The sequence below is a fragment of the Limulus polyphemus genome, unplaced genomic scaffold (genome assembly GCF_000517525.1).
Source record: "Limulus polyphemus unplaced genomic scaffold, Limulus_polyphemus-2.1.2 Scaffold2764, whole genome shotgun sequence".
Taxonomy (NCBI): Eukaryota; Metazoa; Arthropoda; class Merostomata; order Xiphosura; family Limulidae; genus Limulus; species Limulus polyphemus.
The window spans coordinates 18,682-42,470 of NW_013668374.1; the positions used below are offsets into that span (position 1 = coordinate 18,682).

At 31.6% G+C, this 23,789-nt stretch overlaps 1 protein-coding gene across 3 annotated transcripts in view; it reads left to right on the forward strand.

Annotated features, from left to right (window-relative positions):
• LOC106467846 (spermidine synthase-like) overlaps positions 1-20,871 on the forward strand; it is a 35,424-nt gene extending 14,553 nt beyond the window's left edge. For all 3 annotated transcript variants that reach the window (XM_013928223.2, XM_022396047.1, XM_022396048.1), the window contains exons 6-9: positions 5,566-5,649; positions 12,260-12,405; positions 14,158-14,280; positions 17,186-20,871. In XM_013928223.2, coding sequence (XP_013783677.1) covers positions 5,566-5,649; positions 12,260-12,405; positions 14,158-14,280; positions 17,186-17,206 — 374 coding nt within the window. In that variant the 3' untranslated portion in view covers positions 17,207-20,871. The remainder of the gene's footprint in view (positions 1-5,565; positions 5,650-12,259; positions 12,406-14,157; positions 14,281-17,185) is intronic.
• Positions 20,872-23,789: the final 2,918 nt, after the last annotated feature.

Consider the following 23,789-nt stretch of genomic DNA (forward strand, 5'->3'; position numbering starts at 1 on the left):
GCAGTCTTTCAGTTAATAGTACAAGTCTTTCACATTCAGAAAGTCATATTTGTTAGTGAAGTATTTTTAATAAAATAAAATCAAGCTTTGTCCATGAATATATTGAGTATTTGTTTTGAATAGTCCGTGTGCAAAGTAATTTTCATGTTAATATTACAAATACTTTTCATCATCTCAAAAATCTCAAATTTCCTTTGTGTAATCCCTAAAACCTCCTAAATACATTTCAAACGTTTTTTTCACTAAATCCTTATAGTTTATATGTTATTTTCTCTATCCTATCTCAAAACGGGATTGGTCAACTTGACTGACCTTGTAACCACCAAAAAAAGAATCGAAATAAACCTAAATTAACCTTCTTTTCTTTCTAGTATGACATTCATATTGTAACATGAAACTACATTCGTTTATCCTAAGTAACTCTAAGTTCGTAACATTATACATCTATTTGTAATTAAATTTCATTGTTTTATTGCCCTTTAACCATGTCTAAATACTATCCGCAACATTATAAATTGTAAATCACTCAGAGAACGTGCAGCTCACATTACGGTATCAAATTACATTACCCACGAGCTGCTTGTGTGAATGCCTCATGAACCATTTTAATTATATTATTATTATTACTTAATTTATCTAATCTAGTCTTAAATAACTTAAAAGGATCCATACTTTAATTGTAGTTTCTTTTATAATAATAATAAAGAATAAATATGAAAAACAAGAAATAACGTACTTACCCAATCTTCTTTTTTCTTGCCCTCGATTGTTGAGGAGAGTTAAGCTTGATTTTTTTAGTGATTAAAGTAAAGCACTTAACAATTTTTATTTAATTAAATAATGCACCAAAGAATATAGACTAATAACATGCAAAAAAGTAGTTAAATTCACTTACCTGATGATGACAAAACCTTGTCGAAACGTTGTACATTTGCTGTTATGTTAAACTTGTATTAAAGTTTCTCTTCATTACCCATTCAAGCCATCTCTAACCATTATAAATTCACTTACTTCTAGAAATTTTCCTGGCTTGTCTAACTATGTGACAAGATCCATTACAAATTCATCCAAGCTAGTCATTAACTTTCCCACGGGAACAATATTGCTACTCTGAGTGAAATTGGCGGTTATTTGTTCAAAACACAGCGTTATACAATACGCATTTGATAGATGAAAACCTTGACTTTCTATTAATTATAGGTAATATATGATGAAACTTAAGAGAGAAATATCAACGAATTGTAAAAGAGAGGATGTGACAGGTGGGTGTGGCAAGATGGGTCTGATTTTCTATTTGATAGCTCTGTAACCCAACAAAATTGAAGGCTATAAAAATTATGGTCTGTTTGAGCAATAATGATTTTATAGAGAATATTTTACGTTTAATTTTGTACATTTTCGATGGGTGATGGATAAAATAGGGATGGTGACATGCTAAGACAAAATATGTCATGGGTGTCATACTAGCAGAAATTCTGGATTTTTTATATATTTCCTTGTATAATTAAGAACTTAAAACTTGTATACTATTACAATATGGATTATTAGCTAAGATATTATTATATTCTAATTGGTATAACATAAACAAAAAGTATTATAATAAAATTTTGAATGTAAGACACTAAAACCTTGTGTCACGTGTAGTAAATGGTACTCGTGGAAATAGGGTTAATGAGTCAAGTTCGTTTATGATCTGAGCTTCATAGCAGTTTGTTACCATTGTTATATCTTCTAATACATTATCAAACAAATATTGAAAACTGCAAAATATTACCATTAGTCAACAACGATATTCAATGAAGAAGCACCATGAAATTGGTACCTAGGAGGAGAAGGGGGATATTGTATGGTAGTGTCTACTTTACAGCATACCTGAGATAGTAATAAGGCAGTGTCATCATTGTCATTGTCTTAACTACTCTGTTCTGATATATTAGTTTCACTTTCAGAAAATCTGTTTTTAATTTCATCACAATCAATGGCACTTTCAAAATCTATTTCAGCAACTAAAAATGGCGTACAAATAAAGCAAAAACTGATTTATAGGCTACAAACAGAAAATGTTACTCCCTACCAGAAAAAAATGTATTTTGCTGACTAGAGTACTGGATAAATAATTCAGAATAAATCCAAAAAAGATCAGCAAAATCAGCATTTTCTATGCCATCTAGCAAAAATATATTGCAATACTTGATAACATGCAAATAAATTCAAGACAAATAATTAAAAATATGGTAAGAAATGGTTTGCCTCAATTAACTCGGGCAAATATTTTTTGCAACATGGAGGGCACTCATGATATCTTGGGCAAATCACAGAAAGAGTTAACAGACAATTGTATATTCTGAACCAATGATGTTCCGTTACAGATAGATTAGTGTGTACTCTGAAATGATAAAGTTATTGACATCATGATGTTTTCTAAAAAAATGGGATATTGCTATATGTTTTGGACTGGATTATTTTCTCTCCTAAGTTGCCTACTACAGTTATTCTGAGACTGTGGGTTGCAACCCGTCATTGTAGTGGGAGAGGCTTTAACCCTATCAGGATGACCTACGTCTATTGTAGGAGAGATACTTAACTCTCATGAAATGTTTTCATAGAAATGAAATTAGTAGATGAAACTGTTTGAAATTTGACAAGAACCTTCTGCTATTTCTACTAAATATTCCTTATCTAATGTAATCATTTGTGCTTGGTCTTTGAATAGTTCACCTGCAAAGTTATTTTCCCGTTAAGTATAAAAACACTATTTTTATCTTACAGTTTTTATATTTCACTTGCATAATCTTTAGAACTTCCTAAATGAATATGAAAAGGTTTTTTAAGGTAAATGTTTATATTCTACTTGCCATTTTCTCTACAACATCACTAACTCTAGCTATTATTACAATTTAAAGTGCAATGAAATGTTTAAAATTTAGAAATGGAAATATATATACTTACATTTTATCTCTTCACTGAATCTTAAAATATCTTCTTTGGGTCATATGCATAATTTCAATCTTTGCCTTTTCACAAAATTTTTATTTTTTAATGTTTTATTTTCCTTTTCAAAATCATTGTTTTGTATTATTTAAGTTGACACACTTCAATGGGTCCCTGTGGGCGATATAATGTTATGATCAGCAGAGAGTCCACTGTAGCTTATGGCATAATGTTTGCCTGTGCCTCTTTTTATAACCCATAACCAGCGAAGCGATGAGTAGAAAAACAAAAATAATCATTTAACCTTTCATGTATGAATTTTAAATCACAAATAATACATAATTAACTAAAATATAAAGTCAAACCTAAATGCAATTTCACTGTCTGTTAACCCTTTCAAGACAGGTCACAGGTGAAAGTCTGTGTCATCTCGTTTTTCGACTCGCATTCAAAATTTTATTGAACTACTATTTCATAAATTTATATCAATAACTTTGGTATCAAACTGTAGATTATAATTCAAATTTTAGAACTATACATTACTCAATTTCTTAATTTAAAAGTAAATATTAAAAAACACAGATAAACTTCAATTTTTGTGTGTCATGTGGTATGTTGAATGCAGCACTGGTTCAAATTAGATGTTTGTGAAATTAAAATACTAAGTCTATAGATTCATACAAAGTAGAAACTCAAATTACCAATATTGACAAGCTAGAATATAAAACAAGAGCCTTTTATCTTTTCAATTTGCTAAGATGTTGCTCATGTAATAAATCAATCACAGTGGCACCCTGCCCATGTCTTTCCATTTTTGGAAATGCTCTCTTATATACACTTACTTCAATATATGACATGAATAACCAATTGGAAGCTCAGAATGTCCCCCTAGTGGCTTTCTCAGCCATTTTAATGGGCTTGGCACCATTTCTTTCTTTTGAATCAATATTTCAATGAGGTGGGGTGCGTCTTTAGTCTGCTTAAAATTTCATATTCTTTATACTAAAATACATCTTAGTTACTAAGCTTGATAAGTTATAGTGAAATTCTATGGTATTAATGTATTAATTTAGGATTTTTTAGTAATTCAAATGTTTATATAAAACCTAGAAAAAAATATTTTGTTTCATATCCTTGATGTGCAAATTTTTTAAATAGTTAGCAACTGAGTACAAAGATTGTAACTAGAAGAAATAATTGTTTGCTTTACTTCTATAGTTACTGTTCTGTGTTTTAGGAAAAATAAATTTAAGAACTTATTTCAAAATTTATGAATCTTTTACTCCCGTTTTTGATGGTCTCTGAAATGATGTAAGATCCCAGAGGTATGACAGCCCTCAAACATTTGATTCTTTAAACTTTAGCTAGTCCTAGTAGTAACAGGGTGGTGATTCAGCAAAAAATATAGGTGTGATAATAATAATAATAATAAAAAGGTAGCCTAGTGCTCATCTTTTTTAGTAGTATCATATGAATGATTTTCTTTGCATAAAAGTAAGGTTTTTAGTGATAATCATTTGCTTTCTCTTCCCTGCTTTTTGCAACTACTGCTCACAACTGTTTTTCATGCTATCACTTGTAATATTGCATGCCAGTGAATTGCTACATTTCATTATACCTATGAAAGCAAACTGAGCTGAAATGTGCTGTAATTATTAATTTCTACAATTTCAAACATAAGTAGTGAAGTAAACTGTTTGCCAGAAAGATGTAGCAAAAATTCTAGAATTCAAGATAGACCGTGGATTTTGATATGATGAGTGATTGCACAGCAAACCTATAGTGGTATTTTTCTATGATTTGATGGAGACTGACACATGAAACAATAAAAAAGAAACTATTGTAACATAAAGAATGGTATTGATCTACCAATTTTCTTTCAAGTTTTGCCTTGAAAGGTTATTCAAAATATGTAAATAATAGTGTTTTTTGCTAATAATTAGTTGATTGTTTAGGCAATAACAGATTCTGACTATCAGTTAATAAATAATTTATTCAGTAGCACATTAAGTGTCAAAATTTTCTTTCAGGTAGCCAGAAATTTTTGCATTCTGAGCTGATAGTCTTCTTTTAATTGGCTATGTGTCTTCTTGGACAATGAGATTTTTTAAAACATATTCTATGTAGCATTGAAATTGTTGAAATTTAGTACAGTTGTATCATAGTCATTGAACAGAATAGCTTGTATAATGATTTAGTTAACTTTGCAGTGTTTGTTTAATGAGTTAGAATGAAACAATTTTAACACAATTACATATTTTGGAAGTATATAGTCACACAGTTGAATTAATACTCTGAAGATTTTGTTTTAAAAAAGTATGAATATAAGCTGTTCCCATCACTATCTTAGTCAGCTGAAATACCAAACTAAAATATAACCAATAATTTCATAGGCTAAGTGTGGAGACTGAATAAAGTATTTCACACCACAATCTCATGCATAATTTTTGCTGTTGTAAATAATAAACCAGTGTCTAAAATATTGAGATTTTTCTATTTGAGTTATTAGATTACTGCAAAATAATTAGTGGAATATAATCTGAGTAAATTTGTACTTTGTTATCTGTATTTAACTGTTTTAATGCATTTGGTGATATATTATAAAGTAATTTGTTTTATTACATGTGTTTGTAGGACCAGCAGCTAGTCTGTTTAGAAAACCATACTTTGAAGGAATAAAACAAGCTCTTAGACCTGGGGGAATTCTTTGTTCTCAGGGTTAGTATATAATTTTATTTCTAATATTGAATTAGTTGTTTTTTTTCTAAATTAGAACGTGATACATATTTTACTTTAAAGGCAAGTGTACAACATCTTATATAAAGAGCTACTATCTCAACAGTAGTTGTATACACATTATGATTAAGTGCATAATTTGAAATTTCATCAGAAAGTGTGATATAAATGATAAATTTTATATACACAGGATTAGTGTCACATGAATCACATATATAGCATTCTAATTATTTTATGGTGAAAGTTAAAATCAAATACACGAGATAAACTCTAATGACACACTTAGAGAATAGAGCCAAATCATAGGCTAAATAAAAAGTATCCCTACACAAAAAATATCTAAACCATCATGATAATACTCTCAGACACACCATGCACACTTCTGGTTGGAATTTAAGCAAAAAAAAAAATTACAAAGAATGGAAGTATGCAAAATCCATATACATCAGAGAAACTAATCCCCAAATTAATAGATTGAGGTTGGTGTCCATACAGTCTTCAAGTAAAGGTTCACTCCAAAGGTTTTTAATATCAATTCTCAACATACACCTCCATGTAGGAGCTAATCAAAATATGATTTGTTTCCTAAGTAGTGTGTTATATGTCACTATAACCATATAAATCCAGATGTTTTCATGTATATATATGTGTGTGTGTGTCTATATATATATATATATATATATACACATATTATTATTTACTTAACTTAATATTGCTATGCTACTTTTTATAACAACAGTAGTTATACTGTGTGTTACTTTACCATTGAAATTAAAATTATTGTAAAATATATGTTTAAGTTTTGTATTTATAAACATCTAAATCTCCCAAGTTTCATTGCAGTTGTAGTTGAGCTTTAACTCTTACAACCTGAGCTCAGTTCCTTGGACCGACCTCGTAACCATTTTGTGCTTGTTATAGTTTTCATGCTATAACTTTTAAACTAGTAAACGAATGTTGATGAATTTGGCAGTTTATCAGTAAACATTACAATACTTTCATACACAAATTATTATTATTTTTTATTAAGTTTTAAGATTTGTAAAGCAGTGTTTCTCACCTCTTTTTTCTTTTCACATCTTGCCTCTTTATCATGCAAAGTAATTTCCATTTTAAGATTTAAAAATATTTTTATGCATCAGAAAATTTCGAAATTTCACATGCACAGATAGTTATCAAACATTTCTTAAGAAAAAACTAAGTCTGTTGTTTCCTATGAATTAGAAACTCAAATTACAGATATTGACAAGCTAGAATATAAAATAAGAGCCTCTTATCTTTTCTATTTGCTAAGATACTGCTCACATAATTAATCAAACACAGTGGCATCCTTCTCACCTCTTTCTATTTTTGGAAATGCTCCCTTATATATACTTACTTCTATATATGATATCAGTAACGAAATGGAAGCTCAAGATTTCAATGAGGTAGGTTGTGTCTTTAGTCTACTCGAAATTTCATATTTTTTATACCAAAGTACAGCTTAGTTACTAAGCTTGATAAATTATAGTAGAATTCTGTGGTATTGATGTAGTAATTTATGATATTTTAGTTATTCAAAAGTATATATATAAAACCTAAAAAATATTTTGTTTTACATTCTCCACATGCAAAATTTTTAAAGGCTTAGAAACCTACATCAAGCAGCAACTAAGTACTAAGGTTGTAACTGGAAGAGATAATTGTTTGCTTTACTTCTTTATTTACTGTTCTATGTTTAGGAAAAATAACTTTAAGAACTTATTTCAAAATAAAAATAATCTATATACATATATAATGTATAATAATTAAAATGTGACAGTATTTTACAAAATACTAGTTGACTAAAACACAGCCAAGACAAGTTACTTTGTACAGACCAAAGGTCAGTTTTATGTTATTTGATATGGTACATTAGTGAAAGTGAGCCACATCATTGTAACTTCTGTATTGTTAGCTGGGTATGGCTGAAAGGTCAATATAATGAAAATAATAAATATGTATAATGTTATGAGATTTAAGCTATTTCATTTAAACATTTATGTTTTCGTGTTATAATTTGTGTTCATTCTAAAATGAAAGATGCATAATTTATATTTATTTCCTAATTTTTTATGGTGGTTGTGAGATTGGTCAAATTTACCAGACCCATACAGAGATTATTTACTGAAAATAACAGATAAAATATAAAGTTTTTTCTTAAGCAATGTTTGATAACTATCCATACATTATAAAGAGTTAACATGTGAAATTTCAAAATTTTCTGATGCATAAAAGTATTTTTAATGTTAAAATGAAAATTACTTTGCATGGTAGATAGGCAAGATATAAACATAAAAAAAAGGCATGAGAGAAACATTGCTTTACAAACTTTAAAACTTAATAAAAAAATTAGATATTTTGCGTATGAAAGCATTGTAATGTTTACTGATAAACTGCCAAATTTCATTAACATCTGCTTACTAATTTAAAAGTTATAGCATGAAAACTTTAACAAGCATAAAATGATTATGAGGATGGTCCCAGAGAATAAGCCCGGATTGAAAGAGTTAATGAAATGAACTACATATTGTTAGTGGTATCTTTGGTGAGCCTTCAACCCACTTCATCCAACAGTCTCTATAGTTTCAAGTTTTTTGACATGGATTTATGAAAAGCCTGGCTTCTATCTTGCATTATATACAATATCCTTCATTGATACCTTTCGCTCTTCTACGTATACAAAGGTTTTTGACTCCTATGCTATCTCGTTCCCAAACAACTGTTTCAATCGCCTAATTGGGACTTCAGAGTTGTTTTTTTTATTCGTTATCACTTTATCTCTTTTAACCTATGGCCCCCCTGTTCTTTGTATCACCTTTCCCTCGAGGTATATTTCTATTGTTGTTAGCTTCTGGATGCAGCTGTTCTGATTTATATGCCATCCCTGTTCAGCAGACTCTCTATCCTTGCACATATTTTTTTGCTCTGTCCAGACAGATTCTTCTGACTGAACACTCTCGCTGCCAGAGAAGGGAATATATTATTTTTTTCCTGTTCTTCTCCCAGGCATTTCTCATCTTCACAGTCTATCATACCCAGATCTTTTGTGTCCAGTCGGAGCACTTAGATATTCTGTGGCTTGTACAGAACTGTTCAGGGGCCCTTTACACCGGTTTTTTATTTAGTGGAATCCTACAGTGTCCCTGGATTTATCACCCATTACTTTAACCAGGGGTCTTCAGAAGTTGATTCCTGTAGCCTATTTGGGGTTATCTGTTGTAGATCGGAATATACTCCACATCACTTCTCACCAGATTTGGCATCCATCAATGTTATTGTCCACTTGTCTGTGGGGGGGGGGGGGTATTTTGCAGGCTGATATGTGGACTTCTCCCAACACTTTCCTATATCATTACCTTCATGATCTGGCACTTTACTTCTCCCCCCATGGCTTTGTTGACTACCTCTGCTAGATTTTAACAAGGAGATGTGTAACTTTCTTACCTGATCAACAGTTTTTCTTTTTTCCTTGTAGGGTCCCTCTTTATTTCCTTTGGATCCCACTCAGTGGTGAGTGTTGCCCAATTAGGTATGCATTTTTATCAATTCCACACTAGCAACCTTTATATCGGTTCATGGTTGAAACAGGCTCTGTCGAGATGAGGTATTCCATAAGATCATCTAGATGTAATTCTGGATGGTAGTATTATCTCACAATACAAATCCAATGGACTGCTACTCATGGACTATCATAAGTAAAGCTAAAGGGGATTTTGCCAATTCCTGTTGATCTTAGAGTTGAATCAGTTGAAATTGGTTTGCTTTTAAAACTTAGGGAATGTTGTTCACCTGTTGCACCGTCTCCAGAGGCCTGTTCCTCAGGACTCCCCACCACACACATGTCCCCTAGTGCTTCTAGTGGAGCTGGAGAGTCCTTACCACACCCAGTTCCCAGTCGCTGGGGTGGTGGACAGAGGATATTCCTTCGGAGTGTTGAGTGTTTTCCATTCTTGGAGAATAGGGCGAAGTTGGGACCCTCTTTCCTGGGTCCCTGGAAGCTTTTCCCAGATGTACTTAGGAGCAGGACCAACCTATGTAGCAGTGTACTCGTAAAACCGATCCAGATTTGATGCTTAGCTATCTGGTAGGGGTGTGCTTGGATCTTTTTATGAACGCTGTTAGGTCTTAGGTTGTTCATGCAAGGGGTCCAATATCTCCTCGTAAATCTTAATGCAATGAGATCCCATCTTAGGCCCTTGGTGGAACAGCATTCCACGTCCACTCCATAATTCCATGGGTAAGTGGAATTCTCCTTGTCCACTTGGTTGGGGAGTGAAAATGACTGTTTGTAAATCCAGACCAGATAAGTTCTGGACCTTGGGTGGAGTATGGCATATATGAGGGATCCAAACCATATATGAGCCAATCCAAACCTGGGATGTTGCCTTTTGGACTTCATCAGGCTGATCAGAAGGATTGTCCACTTTGGTGTTACTTTCTTTCATAAATCCGGTTATTTGAAATGCATCATTCTGTGGCTGATGGTGGGGATTCTATCACAAAGATATGTATATAATTACAATCCAACTGCTCTTGCTACCATCGGGGGATATGGGTACCATGACTCCTTAAATCCAGCCCCGAGTTGTGGAACCTTGGCTGTGTGGTTGGGGCTGGCCCATCATGCTTACTTGTATAATATTCCACCCTTTTCACTTTTTGTGGTTCTGGGTGTAGAGCATACCTGTACTGGATGTATTGCAGTTTTCCCTGCTTGGGTACCACCTCTCATGGTACGCCTTTGTTCTATGCAAACTCTTTCTGCCCTCACTGACCCCTGTGCCTTCTCAATGTGGGATGTCAGTGGAGGTATGTATTTTTGGAAGTTATAATTTTTCTAATCTGAAAATGTATTTCCAAACATACTTATCTCCGCTGGCACTCTCCCTTCCTTCCTTCCCACTAAGAGCCAGTGTTAGTGACCAGAATGGGGTAAATCTCAAAAAAGTTATTGTATTGTCGACTACGGTGCTTATATACAGTACCTGCATAGAGGGCATAGTAAGGGTGGTGTAAAGTTTTGCAAATTAGATATTGCCAAGGGTAGTCGAGTGGTGTATAAAGACTGGAGCAATTGAACACAATGTTTAGATGGCAAAGATAAAGAAATAGCTATAAGTGTCAGCGGAGCTAAGTTTGTTTTGAAATACATTTTCAGATTAGGAAAATGATAACTTTTGTTTTGTTTTTGTATCCAATGCATTAAGTGTAACATGCTTTTTCATAGCCAATGTATCACCCAAATGTGGTGACAGATTTCAGGAAGTCTTTGACAACTACAAAATCTAAGCAATGAATGACCTTTCATTATCCACGCACAAAATATTAACAGTCAATCAGTCATTTATATATTTGTCTTCATTTGGAGACAAACTCACACCCAAAGGAAGAAGAGAGCATAGGATAATGTGAGAGTTAGGAGCTAAACATGTCCAGGCATAAAATGCAAAATTCTTTTTAAATGATCTGTTTTATAAACTGTATGTTTGTCCCTTTTTTATGTCTTTGATTACCATCTATTAGATCTTTTTATACCAAGTTTTGTACAGATTCTGAAAACTGAGAGAGATCCTAGAAAATTATAGATTAAATTTTCAGGTCTGGAAGTGCCATGAAGGGTAAAAACTTTTCTCACCCTTCGAAATATCTTTTTTGGGTGCAAAAGCAAAAATCGATCTGTGCTGCAAAATAAGTACTGCTTGAACTTGTATTCTATAAAATATAGCATTATGAACCCTGAACTAATGCATTTATAAGGTAAATTTTGGTGTGTCTGACCAATAGTATATTTCAAAGAATACTTAAAAAAAATTTATAATTTGCATAATGCATGTTTCTATATAAATAGTTTGATTTTACAGTATGTTCTCTCAGTCAAAAAATTCAGGCCCCAATTTAAACACATTATAATTTATTTCTTGGAATATACAGTGGAAACAACTTTTCTTTCCAAATGCAGAAAATTGCTAAATCACAGTAGTTACTGTGGATGCATGCTCTGTATTCACAACTACATATCTTACACGGATTATTTCCCCAAAGTAGAATGCCCCCCCCCCCTTATCAATTTATAAAAAATCACCAATAAGAAAAGGTGTGGAATTTATATATTTCCTATTCAGAATGATGAGTCTGCAACTGTCATAATGAGGTGGTAGATGTAATTTATTATCATAGGTGACAAAGATGTGATTGTAATGTTTGTTAAGTACCATTTACACAAATATTTATATTTAAATATTTCAGCTTTTATTCAAAGATTGGAGAAAGAAAATGTATCAAGAAGATAGTTAATAAAAGAGAAATTTCAAAATAACAAAGAATATGCAAAGCATTCCTTAAATGGAGAAAATTGTTTAACAACATTTACTTTCTAATTTGAAGGTTTACTCTTGGTTCCAAAAATGTAGGCTTGGTTAATTTTAAATGACTGAATAAGGAATAGCTTGACTTATTTCTTTTAGGCACAGTCTTTTAGCACTTTATTTTGAAGATCAGTAATTTAGTCAAAAAGTAAATATAATTTTATATTTTTATTTTATGTTTCCCTTTTTTTGGTATCTTTTTCAAGCTGAATCATTTTGGTATGACTTGAAACTCATACATAACATGATGAATATGACTCGAGAACTCTACCCAGTTGTGGAATATGCCTCAGTTTATATTCCCAGTTATCCTGGTGGACAAATTGGTTTTCTTTTGTGCAGTACTGATGCTGTAAGTACAGTTTTTATTTCCCAAAATTTTTTTAAATCTTTGTTCTGGATTTGCACTTGTCCTGGATTACTAATGAGGAATGGAATGATAGAAAAAAATAAAGATTTTGGAATTGCATTTAGGTGTAATTTTCTAGACCATATTAAATGATTGGCCCTTTAGTTTTTAGGGGTAAATTGTATATATCCTGTTGCATCTAATGGTGTAACAAGTTTGTAAAGTATTTTTTTTATTCACATGGTACCACACTGACAACCGATGTATATTTAACAGAATTAAATTGATAATCATCAAGTAATTTTGCTCATGATTGAAGCTATTACCAAATGCTGTGAGAGATGATATACACATAATATTCATTAAGTGCCATGGGTTATCATACTATGATGTTCATCCATTGAATACACTTCACAGAATAAAGGATTATCGAAATTTTTAATACTGTTGTTATGATAATGTAAAACTACTTTTTTAAAATAATATTGGTCACTCCTTTAGTTCATTGCCCTTCAAATCAGGCAACTGATGATTAGTCTTGTGATCAAAAACACTTATGTTTGGTTATCCATCTTATTTATACTGTAGTGGTCTTACACAATCCTGCCTTATGTATTCTGATATGAAACACAGAGTTAAAAGTGCATCAGACTATGCTTGAGTCATGGCTAGACCTCAAAGAAGGCTATCAAAGAGAGCTATCAGATGAAGGAGAGCTGGTCAGTCACAGCTGGCTTTTGTGATAGGGTTACTAGAGTTGTTAGTAAGATATTGAACTACTTCCAAACCTATGGTACAATTGCTCACACAACTGAATAAGTCAGGTCATCATTCACAATACAAGTAGATGACTGCTGTATTGTCAATTTTACTCACCTCAGTTAGAGACCGAATCAGATTATTTCCACCACACCTAGATGCCATGTCAGTATATTGATATTTAAAACAGACTTCACAAGGCTTACCTTTATGTAAGACACACATTGAGATACATTCCACTCACTGCAAGCATAAAACGGAAATTATGGTGTAGGTAGGAATATGCACTAGTCAATATTATACCAACCTCTACATTCTGTAGAATGGTACTATTAGCACCAACATTACAGGGACTACATCCTATGACATATGCTGGTGCAACTACACTTTTATTGGACTGGTCAAAACATTTCTTGAAGAAAAAGGAATTGAATGAATTGAATAGTCTGTAAACTCATCATATTTCAATCCCATTTGGCATGTATGTAATGCTATTGAGAAAATATAGTTCATTGTTAAAGTTACTTCAGACACTAAAGATGCCCTAGAAATAGCTTTTTCAGAGGAGTTGTCAAAGATACTTCAGACTTTATGAACACCAATTTTAAACATACAAAATCGATTTCAAGTTTTCCTTGGTATTTATGATTACCATATTCCATATTGAAGTGAAATGTATATATCATAAAAATGTGGAGCCACCTTTAAAAATTTTTGTTTCTGAGAACAGACTGAATAAAAAGTCATTTACATATCATATCATGTAATTGGTCATTAAATTACTCACATGAAAACTAATGGGGGAGACTGACATTATTGTATAGCAGTGTTTTTTGTTTGTTTTTTGCCTCATTATAACTAAGGTATGAATTACAGTTACTTTTTGTTATAACAGAATATTTTTCAAAGTTGTAAAGTTTACTTTTACTCAAAGCTTCAAAAATCTTGTATCATGTTAGAATTGGGACCTTTTGTCATTATTTTTATATTTTCTAGGGAACTAATTTTCGAAAACCCCAGCACGTCTTGTCATCTGAAGAAGTATCTTCCTTGAAACTGAAGTATTACACATCAGAAATGCATACAGCTGCATTTGTGTTGCCAGGATTTGTAAAAAAAGTAATTTTTTTAGTTTTGTGTCTAGGTGTTTTGCAATTTTCAGAATATTTGTAGTTCATTTTGGAAATGATAAAGCTCACTTATTAAACGTTCCTTAAGTTATGATTTTTTGTGGAGGACAAAATATATATTTTTCCTTGTGTAGTTTTGTGTGAATATTCAAAACAAACAAGGCCACAAACAAAAAGCATCACACACAAAACAGAAAAATAAAACAATGGTATAAACTACATTGTAAGAAGGGAAAAATATATATCTCAGTAAGAGAGGTAACTGCAGAAATAGCACCAACATAAGGCTACATCATCTGTTAGGTTTATAATGCTTGGAGAACGGCTTTGTTTAAACTCTTCACAAGTCTGTCATTTAGAAAAAAATCCAATGAGAGCCTAAAGTCCACAATGTTCCCCCTAAAAGCTATTTTTTACTGTCTGCAGCCAGACAGTTGTGTAATTTTTTTCTTTTGAAACAGTTATAAAAATTAAATTAAAACAGTTTACTACAACTATTTATATTTATACTATATTTTACTATTGATAAGTAATAAAACTGACATAAATAGTTTTTGACTATATGATTTCTTAGTTTTCAAGTATTTAATAGAAATATTATAAAATGTTACTCAAATTTGAAATTAATAATCAATAAGCTTTTAATAAAACTGTCAAAAATCGTTGTAGTAAAAAAATTATATATATAATTTTAATATAGGCTAGTTCAATTACACCATGTCTGTTTTAGTGTGAACCACATGACAAAGGTAACTTTTGTAATTGGCTGAACGTGTGTTAGCTAGAATATGTGGGTATTTAAGATTATTCATCAAATTGTGTATATTCATTAACAATGTAATGTTTAGGGTGGGTTTTTTAGTGAGGTTAGTATTGTTGTTTTGTAATTTAGAAGAAATCTTCCTTTTTTTCAACTTGTTTAAAAGTAGTAATTTTTAACTTGTATATCATAGGTTTTATTATGCTGTTCTTATAGGTATACGACTGTTATGTGCGCTGGAATGCAGAAAAGTTTTATTTATCACCCCCCAGTAGTCCAGTTGTTGTAATCGATCTTTACTTTTATGTCTCCACTATGAAGCAACACAGAGCATGTTGGTTTGCCCCTGTCTGTTTGTCTCTCCTGGTCTTGTGGACAGGATATCTCAAAGTTGTATTGATGGATTTTGACTACATACAAGGGTACTACATACAAACTTATAGATTTGATAAACTTTTGAAGGTAAAGGTCACTGGTACACAGTAAATATTCCCAGGTACTGCAACATCAATTGGGGCTTAAACATACAGTATAACATTAGTAAGACATAGTTGTATCATACATGCAATTTACACTTGTTATAATGGTGTTTCATTAGGAGAAATAACATAATTTGAAACATTGTGGGTTAGAGCACCCATATATTCTCTTAATTTATTTATTTTTAGCTTCTTTCACACATGTATAAGGCTTGCAAGTAGAGGTTAAATCTGATAGATGATATATATATATATATCTACTGTTGGGTTGGTACTATTTCAGCAGTTACTAGGATACATTCACCCTTTCCCAAGAAGTAATTTTTACCTTTGATTTATTTGTGCATCTTCTATGTTGTCTGAATAGTTATATATAGTATAACAGTCTTTTATTCAATCAATACGGTTATAACAGTATGTGGTAACTGCAAACCAAATGCATTATCATCAAACACATTGGTAATTTCCATGAGTTGTGTAGTTTACAACCGAAAATATATGAAGGATACAGTATCTTAACATGTGCACTACCATTCAAAAGATTGGAAGGTATATTTTGAGATTATATAAAAATAATCTTAAGTATTATCACATATATTGTTTATAATACCAATAGTGTTTAACTTGTGTAAATGGACACTTACAAATATAATAACAATTTTATTGTTTTCACTTAATTATTAGATTAATTAGAATTGCCACTTTTGGCTTAAATGACAGCTTTACATATTTGTGGCACTCAGTCAGTCAGTTTACCAAAATATTTGGGCATTAGAGCCTTCCAGGCTGCAAGAATATATTGCCACAGTTGAGTTATATTATGTGGCATCATGTTTCACGTGTCTGTTTATTTCATCCCACTCAAGTTCAGTATGTGGTAATCCTTGTGACTTTGCTGCTTTGGATAGTGCCCTGTTGTTCCTTTCCTTCAGTGCAACCTTGATGTATGCTGTGGATCATTGTTTTGTTGGAAAATAATACCTTGGCCAACAAGTCTAAAAACAAAGGTCATGCATGGCATGTCTTCTAGGATGCTGCTGTAATCCTCTTTGTGCATTCTTTCCACAATTATGTAATTGCGTCTCTGGTTTGTTTGTGCCAAAATAGCTCAAGATTATGATCTACCTCCCTTTGTTTTTAAATGTGATAAATTTCCATAATATTGTCTTTGTTATTGAAGTGGGTATGTTTTACTCACTTTAGTAAACCTGATGGCCAGGTGAAAATAATTAGATTGATTCCAAATCTACACAATTATATTATTGATATTTAGTATTTATATAGACAGTAAATTTGAGTATAAGGGTCTTTATCTTCATATCTTGAAATACATGTCTGTTTCCAAAATTTTAAATGATAGTGTATAATAATAGACTTGTACATACAATCTTGTTAGAAATACTACAGCATTACTTGTTGCTAACATATGAGAAATGATACTTGTTATGGCCTAATTTTTTATAATTAGTTATGATTCTTTAATTAATCTCCTAGCATTTGCATAATAAACTCGTAATTTTGTAACTGATGTTTTTTCTGAAATTTAGTACATTATTGATTACCAGTTTTTTGTAATTGTTTTTGTTACATTGTTTTCTAAATTATTGGTGTTACACATCTAATTTTTAAAACAAGTTTCTGAATTACTTTTTCAGCATCTCTATGGGAGCTACTGACTTTGATTTCAGCTTGGCTTTATCCGTCCATTTGCGGGCAAAGAATTTTGACCAGTTAGTGGCATAGAGTATTCTTAGTGTCACTGTCATCATGTGCCACACATTTTATATTTTAATGTTTCTTTTTTATTTTCGTTTTTAAATTCATCTTAAATCATGACATTTAGCTTACTTTATACAGTTTTTGTCTTTGAAAAAGATTTAATATGACTTAGCTGACATGAATTTATTAACAAAGGTACCCCTAACTTTCTGTTTGTTGAACAGAGAACAGATGTCTTTATTTTGCTTAGATAATTTCTACTGATTATTTTTATAATTAAATAAAAGAGCTAAGTATTTTTTCTAGAGAAAAATAGTAATAATTTGAAAGTTTGTTTGATACATTTGGACACCTCATGATAGAAGAGATTGTCTCATTCTATCATTAATGACCATAAAGTTATTTTTACTTTGTTGAAAATCTTATAAAGAAATACATTTCTTTGAATGGATTTCATTTAAGTTTAGTAGATGAGAGTATAGATACTACAGTTATTTTGCTCTGTAGCTCATTAAGTGTGGTTCCCTCTTTTTTGGTTCTGTACATTTCAGAGTTACAACGGGTAAGGGGAAAAACTGTACAACATACCTCAAGAATCTGGTTCTTCACTGTTTCCATATTCTAATTTTTTTCTCTTTATTTTAATTTTATTCAAAATAGACCAAGTTGCATTTACTATTTACAGAGTTTGAGGGTAGTCATAAAGCTGATGTATTACCTATTGTCATCTTTACCCATAACATCCATACAAGGGTGTAATTTATTTCAGTGTCTGTATAGTTTTTGTTATTGGAAAACTGGTGGCATGTTATAACCATGCAATTATTATTAATATTGCAAATAATAGTTTTTATTAAAGGGTTCTGTCACTTATTTCTTAGAATTGTTATTTTACAGTATACCATGTTATATATCTAGACTTATGGGTGAATGAATGAATCTAATGCTTTCGGTATCTAGACTATAGTATAGCTAGGAAAATTTGGATCAAATCATTTTGGAGAGTGCTCAAAAAAAAGGAAAGAAATAACATATTTTTGGTGTTCATTTAAAACATTCAGAACATTAGTATTAGCGTGTTAATTTAGAATACTGTAATGATCTTTGGGTCCACCTCATGAAGGCTTAAAATAGTTACTTGAGATTTTTCCAAAACTATATACATTATTTTCAATACATTACCTCACAAGAATAATACTATTTAAAGAACATATATTGGATGAAAGTAGATGAAGATCTTCATGGAATCTTTTATTTATTTTTTTCACTTAAACTTAGTCATTCTATATTTTGGAAGATGACCTTAATCATTATTTTTTCCATATTATTCCTAACTATACTTTTATTCTTTCAGTCATAATGACATCTTGACAGGTATGGACAGAGAATGTAACACATGTTATTGGGTATAATTAAGATCAAATATGATAAAGGTTCTACTCAGAACCTGAGGTCATATATTTGGTTATTCAAAGAAATAGATCAATTTTAACTTGTTACATAGTTTATATATAGTTAGTAATGATGTATTTTGAAAGAAAAATATCTCCTTATATATATTGTTTTATCTTGAACTGGGTTTATGAAAATATAGTGCAAGATAAACAGTTTTTAACAGATAAGAAAGAATTCAGATTGTTTTACTAATGTTTAGATATATGTTAATAGTATGTATTAAAACATAAAAAATGCCTTAATGATTGTTTTACAGTTATTTATTAGGTATTTGATTTTGAAAAATATAATAATGATTTAAGCATTCTGGTATAAGTTTTGTTTCAATGTTAACACACAGCATTTTGTCTCTCCATATCTATTTCCACTTACTTAGCTTGTTCAGATGCTTTGTCACTTAATCTGAGCTGTTGTGTTTTTCATTTAAATATTCTGTACTCTGTGTGAATTTTCTGTTCTTGAAACTTCACTTTTGCCAAACCATGTCTTGATAAAAAGAAACCAGATGTGAGAAGTAGTTTTTCTAATAAAAGACATCGAAGATTGAATAGACAAACAAAGTTATTATGGTTTCCATGTATGTCACTACAATTATATATTTCTTGTGTAACAAAAAACTACTTGTTTAAAGCTAATTAATGTTACTTTACTGTAGTGCTGTTCTGCAGATTTAACCGTAAACCAAAAGCTGTCATCATACAGTGTAGTTTCTCCCATTTTCTTACACTTATCCCTGTCTAGGAGTAATTGTAACAGCATTTATTGAATATCACTGGGAAGCACAACAAATATGTAAATTTAATTGTAAATATTAACATTGCGTAAGACTTACCAGCACTATTTCAATCTTAAAATGATTTGTACTGATTTACTAAGATTTATAAATACTCTACTTTTCCAAACAAGCATTTTCTAAATTATTTGACAAAGAAGAAATGGAAGATTTTGTGCTTTTTAACCAAATAAAGGTACTTCTTCATTGGTTATTTTGTGTGAAAGATTACAGTGATTAGTCATGGAATATTGTTTAATCTCTGAATGAAACCTTATCAATTCTTATGATAATTCTGTCACTTCTTTATGACTGAAGAATAATGTTTTCTGCACTGATGCTCTGTGTTTTTATTGGTTTAAGACTGTATGCATGTAGTTAAGGTGTTGCCTGATTTTCACTCTAGAGAAATTCGGATGGGTGATCTGTGTTTATAACCACTCATTTTGTATTGTGTTTCAGTATTTTTTAGTATGTAATGTAGTGATGATAATTTCAGGTATTGATGATCAAACAGGCTTTTAGTAAAGGAGTGTTCTGCATTTCACATTTTTGTTCACACACATCATGCTTAACACACACACACACACAATTATATAAATTTTAAAAAGAAAAACCTAAAAGAAGGATTAATTCTGAGGTAAAATATTTAGAACACAAAAATTGTAAATGTTCTGCTTCAAATTCACAAACACATCATCAGTAACAAGGATTTCTTAAAATACCTTTGGATGGTCTAGCCATGTTTTTCAACTGGTATTATATGGAAAAAAAGCTTTTTAGGCACATAAGGTTTAAAGTAAAATATTGAATACATTTAAGATGTCTCATGTTCTAAAATAATGAACATTCCATATGTTTCAATCTGTCAAGGGCACAGCACACTTTTCTCAACCATTTTTTGTTGCTTTGATACACTCATAAAGGTAAAAATTAACACTTGTATTCAATTGTTTTAATGATCTGGCTAAGGTTTTTCTTACACTATTATGGAAAAAATGTTTCGTTTATAATCATTTTTTTTCTGCAATTATAGAAACTAACAACTAGGATTTTTGTAACAGAATGTTAAACTTAAGATGCATTTCATTCATCCACATGCAGTAATTATTGTTGACGTGCAATTTTTTAATGTTTTAAGTGGACTGTACTAGGCAATTTGTTGTTAAATTTTCTAGGTTTGGTATGTTTAATCCTTTTTCTACAAAATGTCTATTTTGTCACAACTAACTTTAGAAAAAAAAGGCGGGGATAAGGATGTGTTTTTCTATGAATTGCTATTAAAATACTGTACCTTGAGAATTTTGAAAGAATATAACTGAGTTCTGTCGGACATGGTGATTAGATAAATGTATTTGTAAAAACCGGAATAAAGAATGTTTGGAAGGCAAGTTATGACGTGGTTTGGAGCAGATCAAATAAAAAAAAGTTAAAGTGGATTTAAAAACAAAATCTTTCTACGTGTGCCAACGTTTTTCAAAAGCTTTATTGAGAATTTTTGATGAGCGTAATAGAAGAATTTTAATGGTATAAAACAAGCATGATTTTAAGGATATAAAACATTGGAGTTTGGTTTTTAATTTGTTCTTGAATTGATTTCAGTATGAAAGGATCAATCCCAACCCAGATTAATATAACAATTGTTCATGGTGAAGTATTCCACTAATGTCGTTTACTGAACCAAATTACTCTAAGTTTGATAGATATCTCGCTGTCATCCGTTCTAATGGGTAAACTTTGATGATCGTTTAGGCTACTAACTTCAACAATCAGGCCCACCGAGAGGGGGTAACTACCCTGGGACCCGTGAATGCCCAAGGGCTCATAAAAAATGCCCCAACTTTAAACTCGACTTTTTAAAAATTTGCATACTCTTAAGCTAAGAATCCATAGACCAGAATAACTGATGCGAAATTACTCTACAAGCCAAGCTAAGTTCAAAATGGAAAATAGCATAACTTTGGACTGAATAAAGGAATTTCCTTCAAACAGTTATAGCAATAGAACATTCAAAAACTGCTGGTAATGCTAATGCAACTTACAGTTAAAACAAAGATTTTCGAGTAAAAGTCAGACAAAAATTTCGCACTAAAGAGAGATTTGTGCGCTGCGAGCGCTTTCCAGCGCACCATCCAAAATTCCAGCATAACTTTCGCCAACTGCCAAATATTCTAAATTTAGAACACGGCGACCTCCTTCCTGCTAAACCTCGTGTAATGTACAGTTCTGCATCCGACACTATGCGCCAGGGCCCAATCGCCACATACTTCCTTGTTGTTAAGTGTTCATTGCAAATAAGTGTAAGTAATTGTTTAGTCATCGATTGTTCTTAATTACATATACATTTAGGCTATTTCCTTAGTAGCAATGTAGCTTTCTTTTAATGTTGCAAATGGCCTAAAGACTTAAAAACCAAGGTTTTAACTTTTACGATAAGCCTATTGGCTTACGCTTAGCCGCATAGGCCTAGTATAACCTCCATATTAGGCTAAGCGTCAAGGTTAAACTTCATACCAAAAGAATGATTTGCTTTTGTTAAATAATGCAGTATCTTATTGTTATCACTTATCAATATCTTATTCTCAGTTGTATCAATATTAAAGTTTTAATTTAAATTAAGCGCAACTAAAACAACAAAACTTTGTACTTAACTTAGCCAAACCTAACTGAATTTTGTAAATTACTCATTTCCATCTCTTGTTGATTCGTGATTCTTCCAAATCGTTAATAATCAATGGATGCCGATCAAATTGAAGCAAAACAGAAAATTTTAAATTAAAATATGTATACAAAAATTTAATATCTAAAATAAAAATAGTAGAAAAATATATTTAGTTTCACAACATATAACATAACAGGGGAGAACGCCCTAGAAAATACTTGTGATGTCTCTGATGAGCCTGAATTCAAACGGAATGTCTTTGTTGTCATTGATTCGGTGATTGACGAAGTGTCAAAGCGGTTTGACGCTGCAAACACAATAGATTTTTCTGTGGCAATATCGAAGCATGATAGAAGAGGAACTCAAACTTGCATGCGCAAGATTAGTGGATAAATACCCAGACGATCTCAGAATCCATGCAAGAGGAAATGGGGCACCTTAAGGCAATACATGCATCAAACTTTGGTGAAGATATGGGGCAATATCAAGTTTTAGAAACAATAAAAAAGTACAGGTTAGATGGCATTTTTCCAAATGTATGTGAATATTCTGCACATTGCCAGTTACAGTAGCATCTGCTGAGAAATGTTTCAGCAAACTGAAACTCATCAAGATCTTCTTGAGGAGCACGATAACACAGGAGAGACTGAATGACCTCGCCGTCCTTATTATTGAGAGCGAACTTGTGGGGAGAATTGACTTCAATGAAATAATAAAAACATTTGCTTTAAAAAAGGCACGTAAAGCATGTTTCGAATAGTTATCACAATTCTGCATTAGTGAACTCATTAAAGCAATTCTCGACAATGTGTTTAAACTTTCAATAAATTATCCAGTTAAATGAACAGATGTTTACGTTTTTTCTTTTCTTAGAATAATATTGTTGATTGTTAAAGGCCTTTGTCCACTGAAAATTTCAGAAAGGAAATCGGCACTTTAAGCCGAAACTTTGTGGTATTAAGACTTAAAATATTACTAAAAGTCTAGAGCTTCCCTCTTTGTCTCCCATCAGGGGCTCAGCTCCTGGATCACGCTGGGGTACCGCCGCCGCCGCTCTCGACGGCCATGACAAAAACGATTTTTATCTATTTGCAACAACTTTATCAAAATAGCTCACTGTCATGTCGAGAAATACACTTACGTAAACTGTAAAAGCTCGTAGAAAATTGTACAATTTAACTGAACAGCTTGCCAAGTTTTGTGTTTACTTTTACTATTCGAATCATTAAGTTTCAGGGAAATTCTTTATCGAGTAAAATAAACAACTGATGAGGTAAGCTCATGGGTTTTATTATAATATAGATTAGTCACGAAGAAACGGCGTGATATTGTTTTAAAGATACGCACATGAATCTAGTTTTTTCCTAGTTTCATAATCTGACTTACTTATACTAATCAAATTTTAGTCGAATCGGTGAAAAAAATACTTTGTTATTTATATGCCAGTAACGGTAATAAAAAATGAAAAGGTAAACTTCGAGTAAATTTTTTGGTATTAAAATTATTGGCCCAGCGTGGCCAGGTGGTTGGGGCACTTAAGGACTTGCAATCTGAGAGTCGTAGGTTCGAATCTCCGTCCCACCAAACATGCTCGCCCTTTCAGCCGTGGGGGCGTTATAACGTGACGGTCTATCGCACTATTCGTTGATAA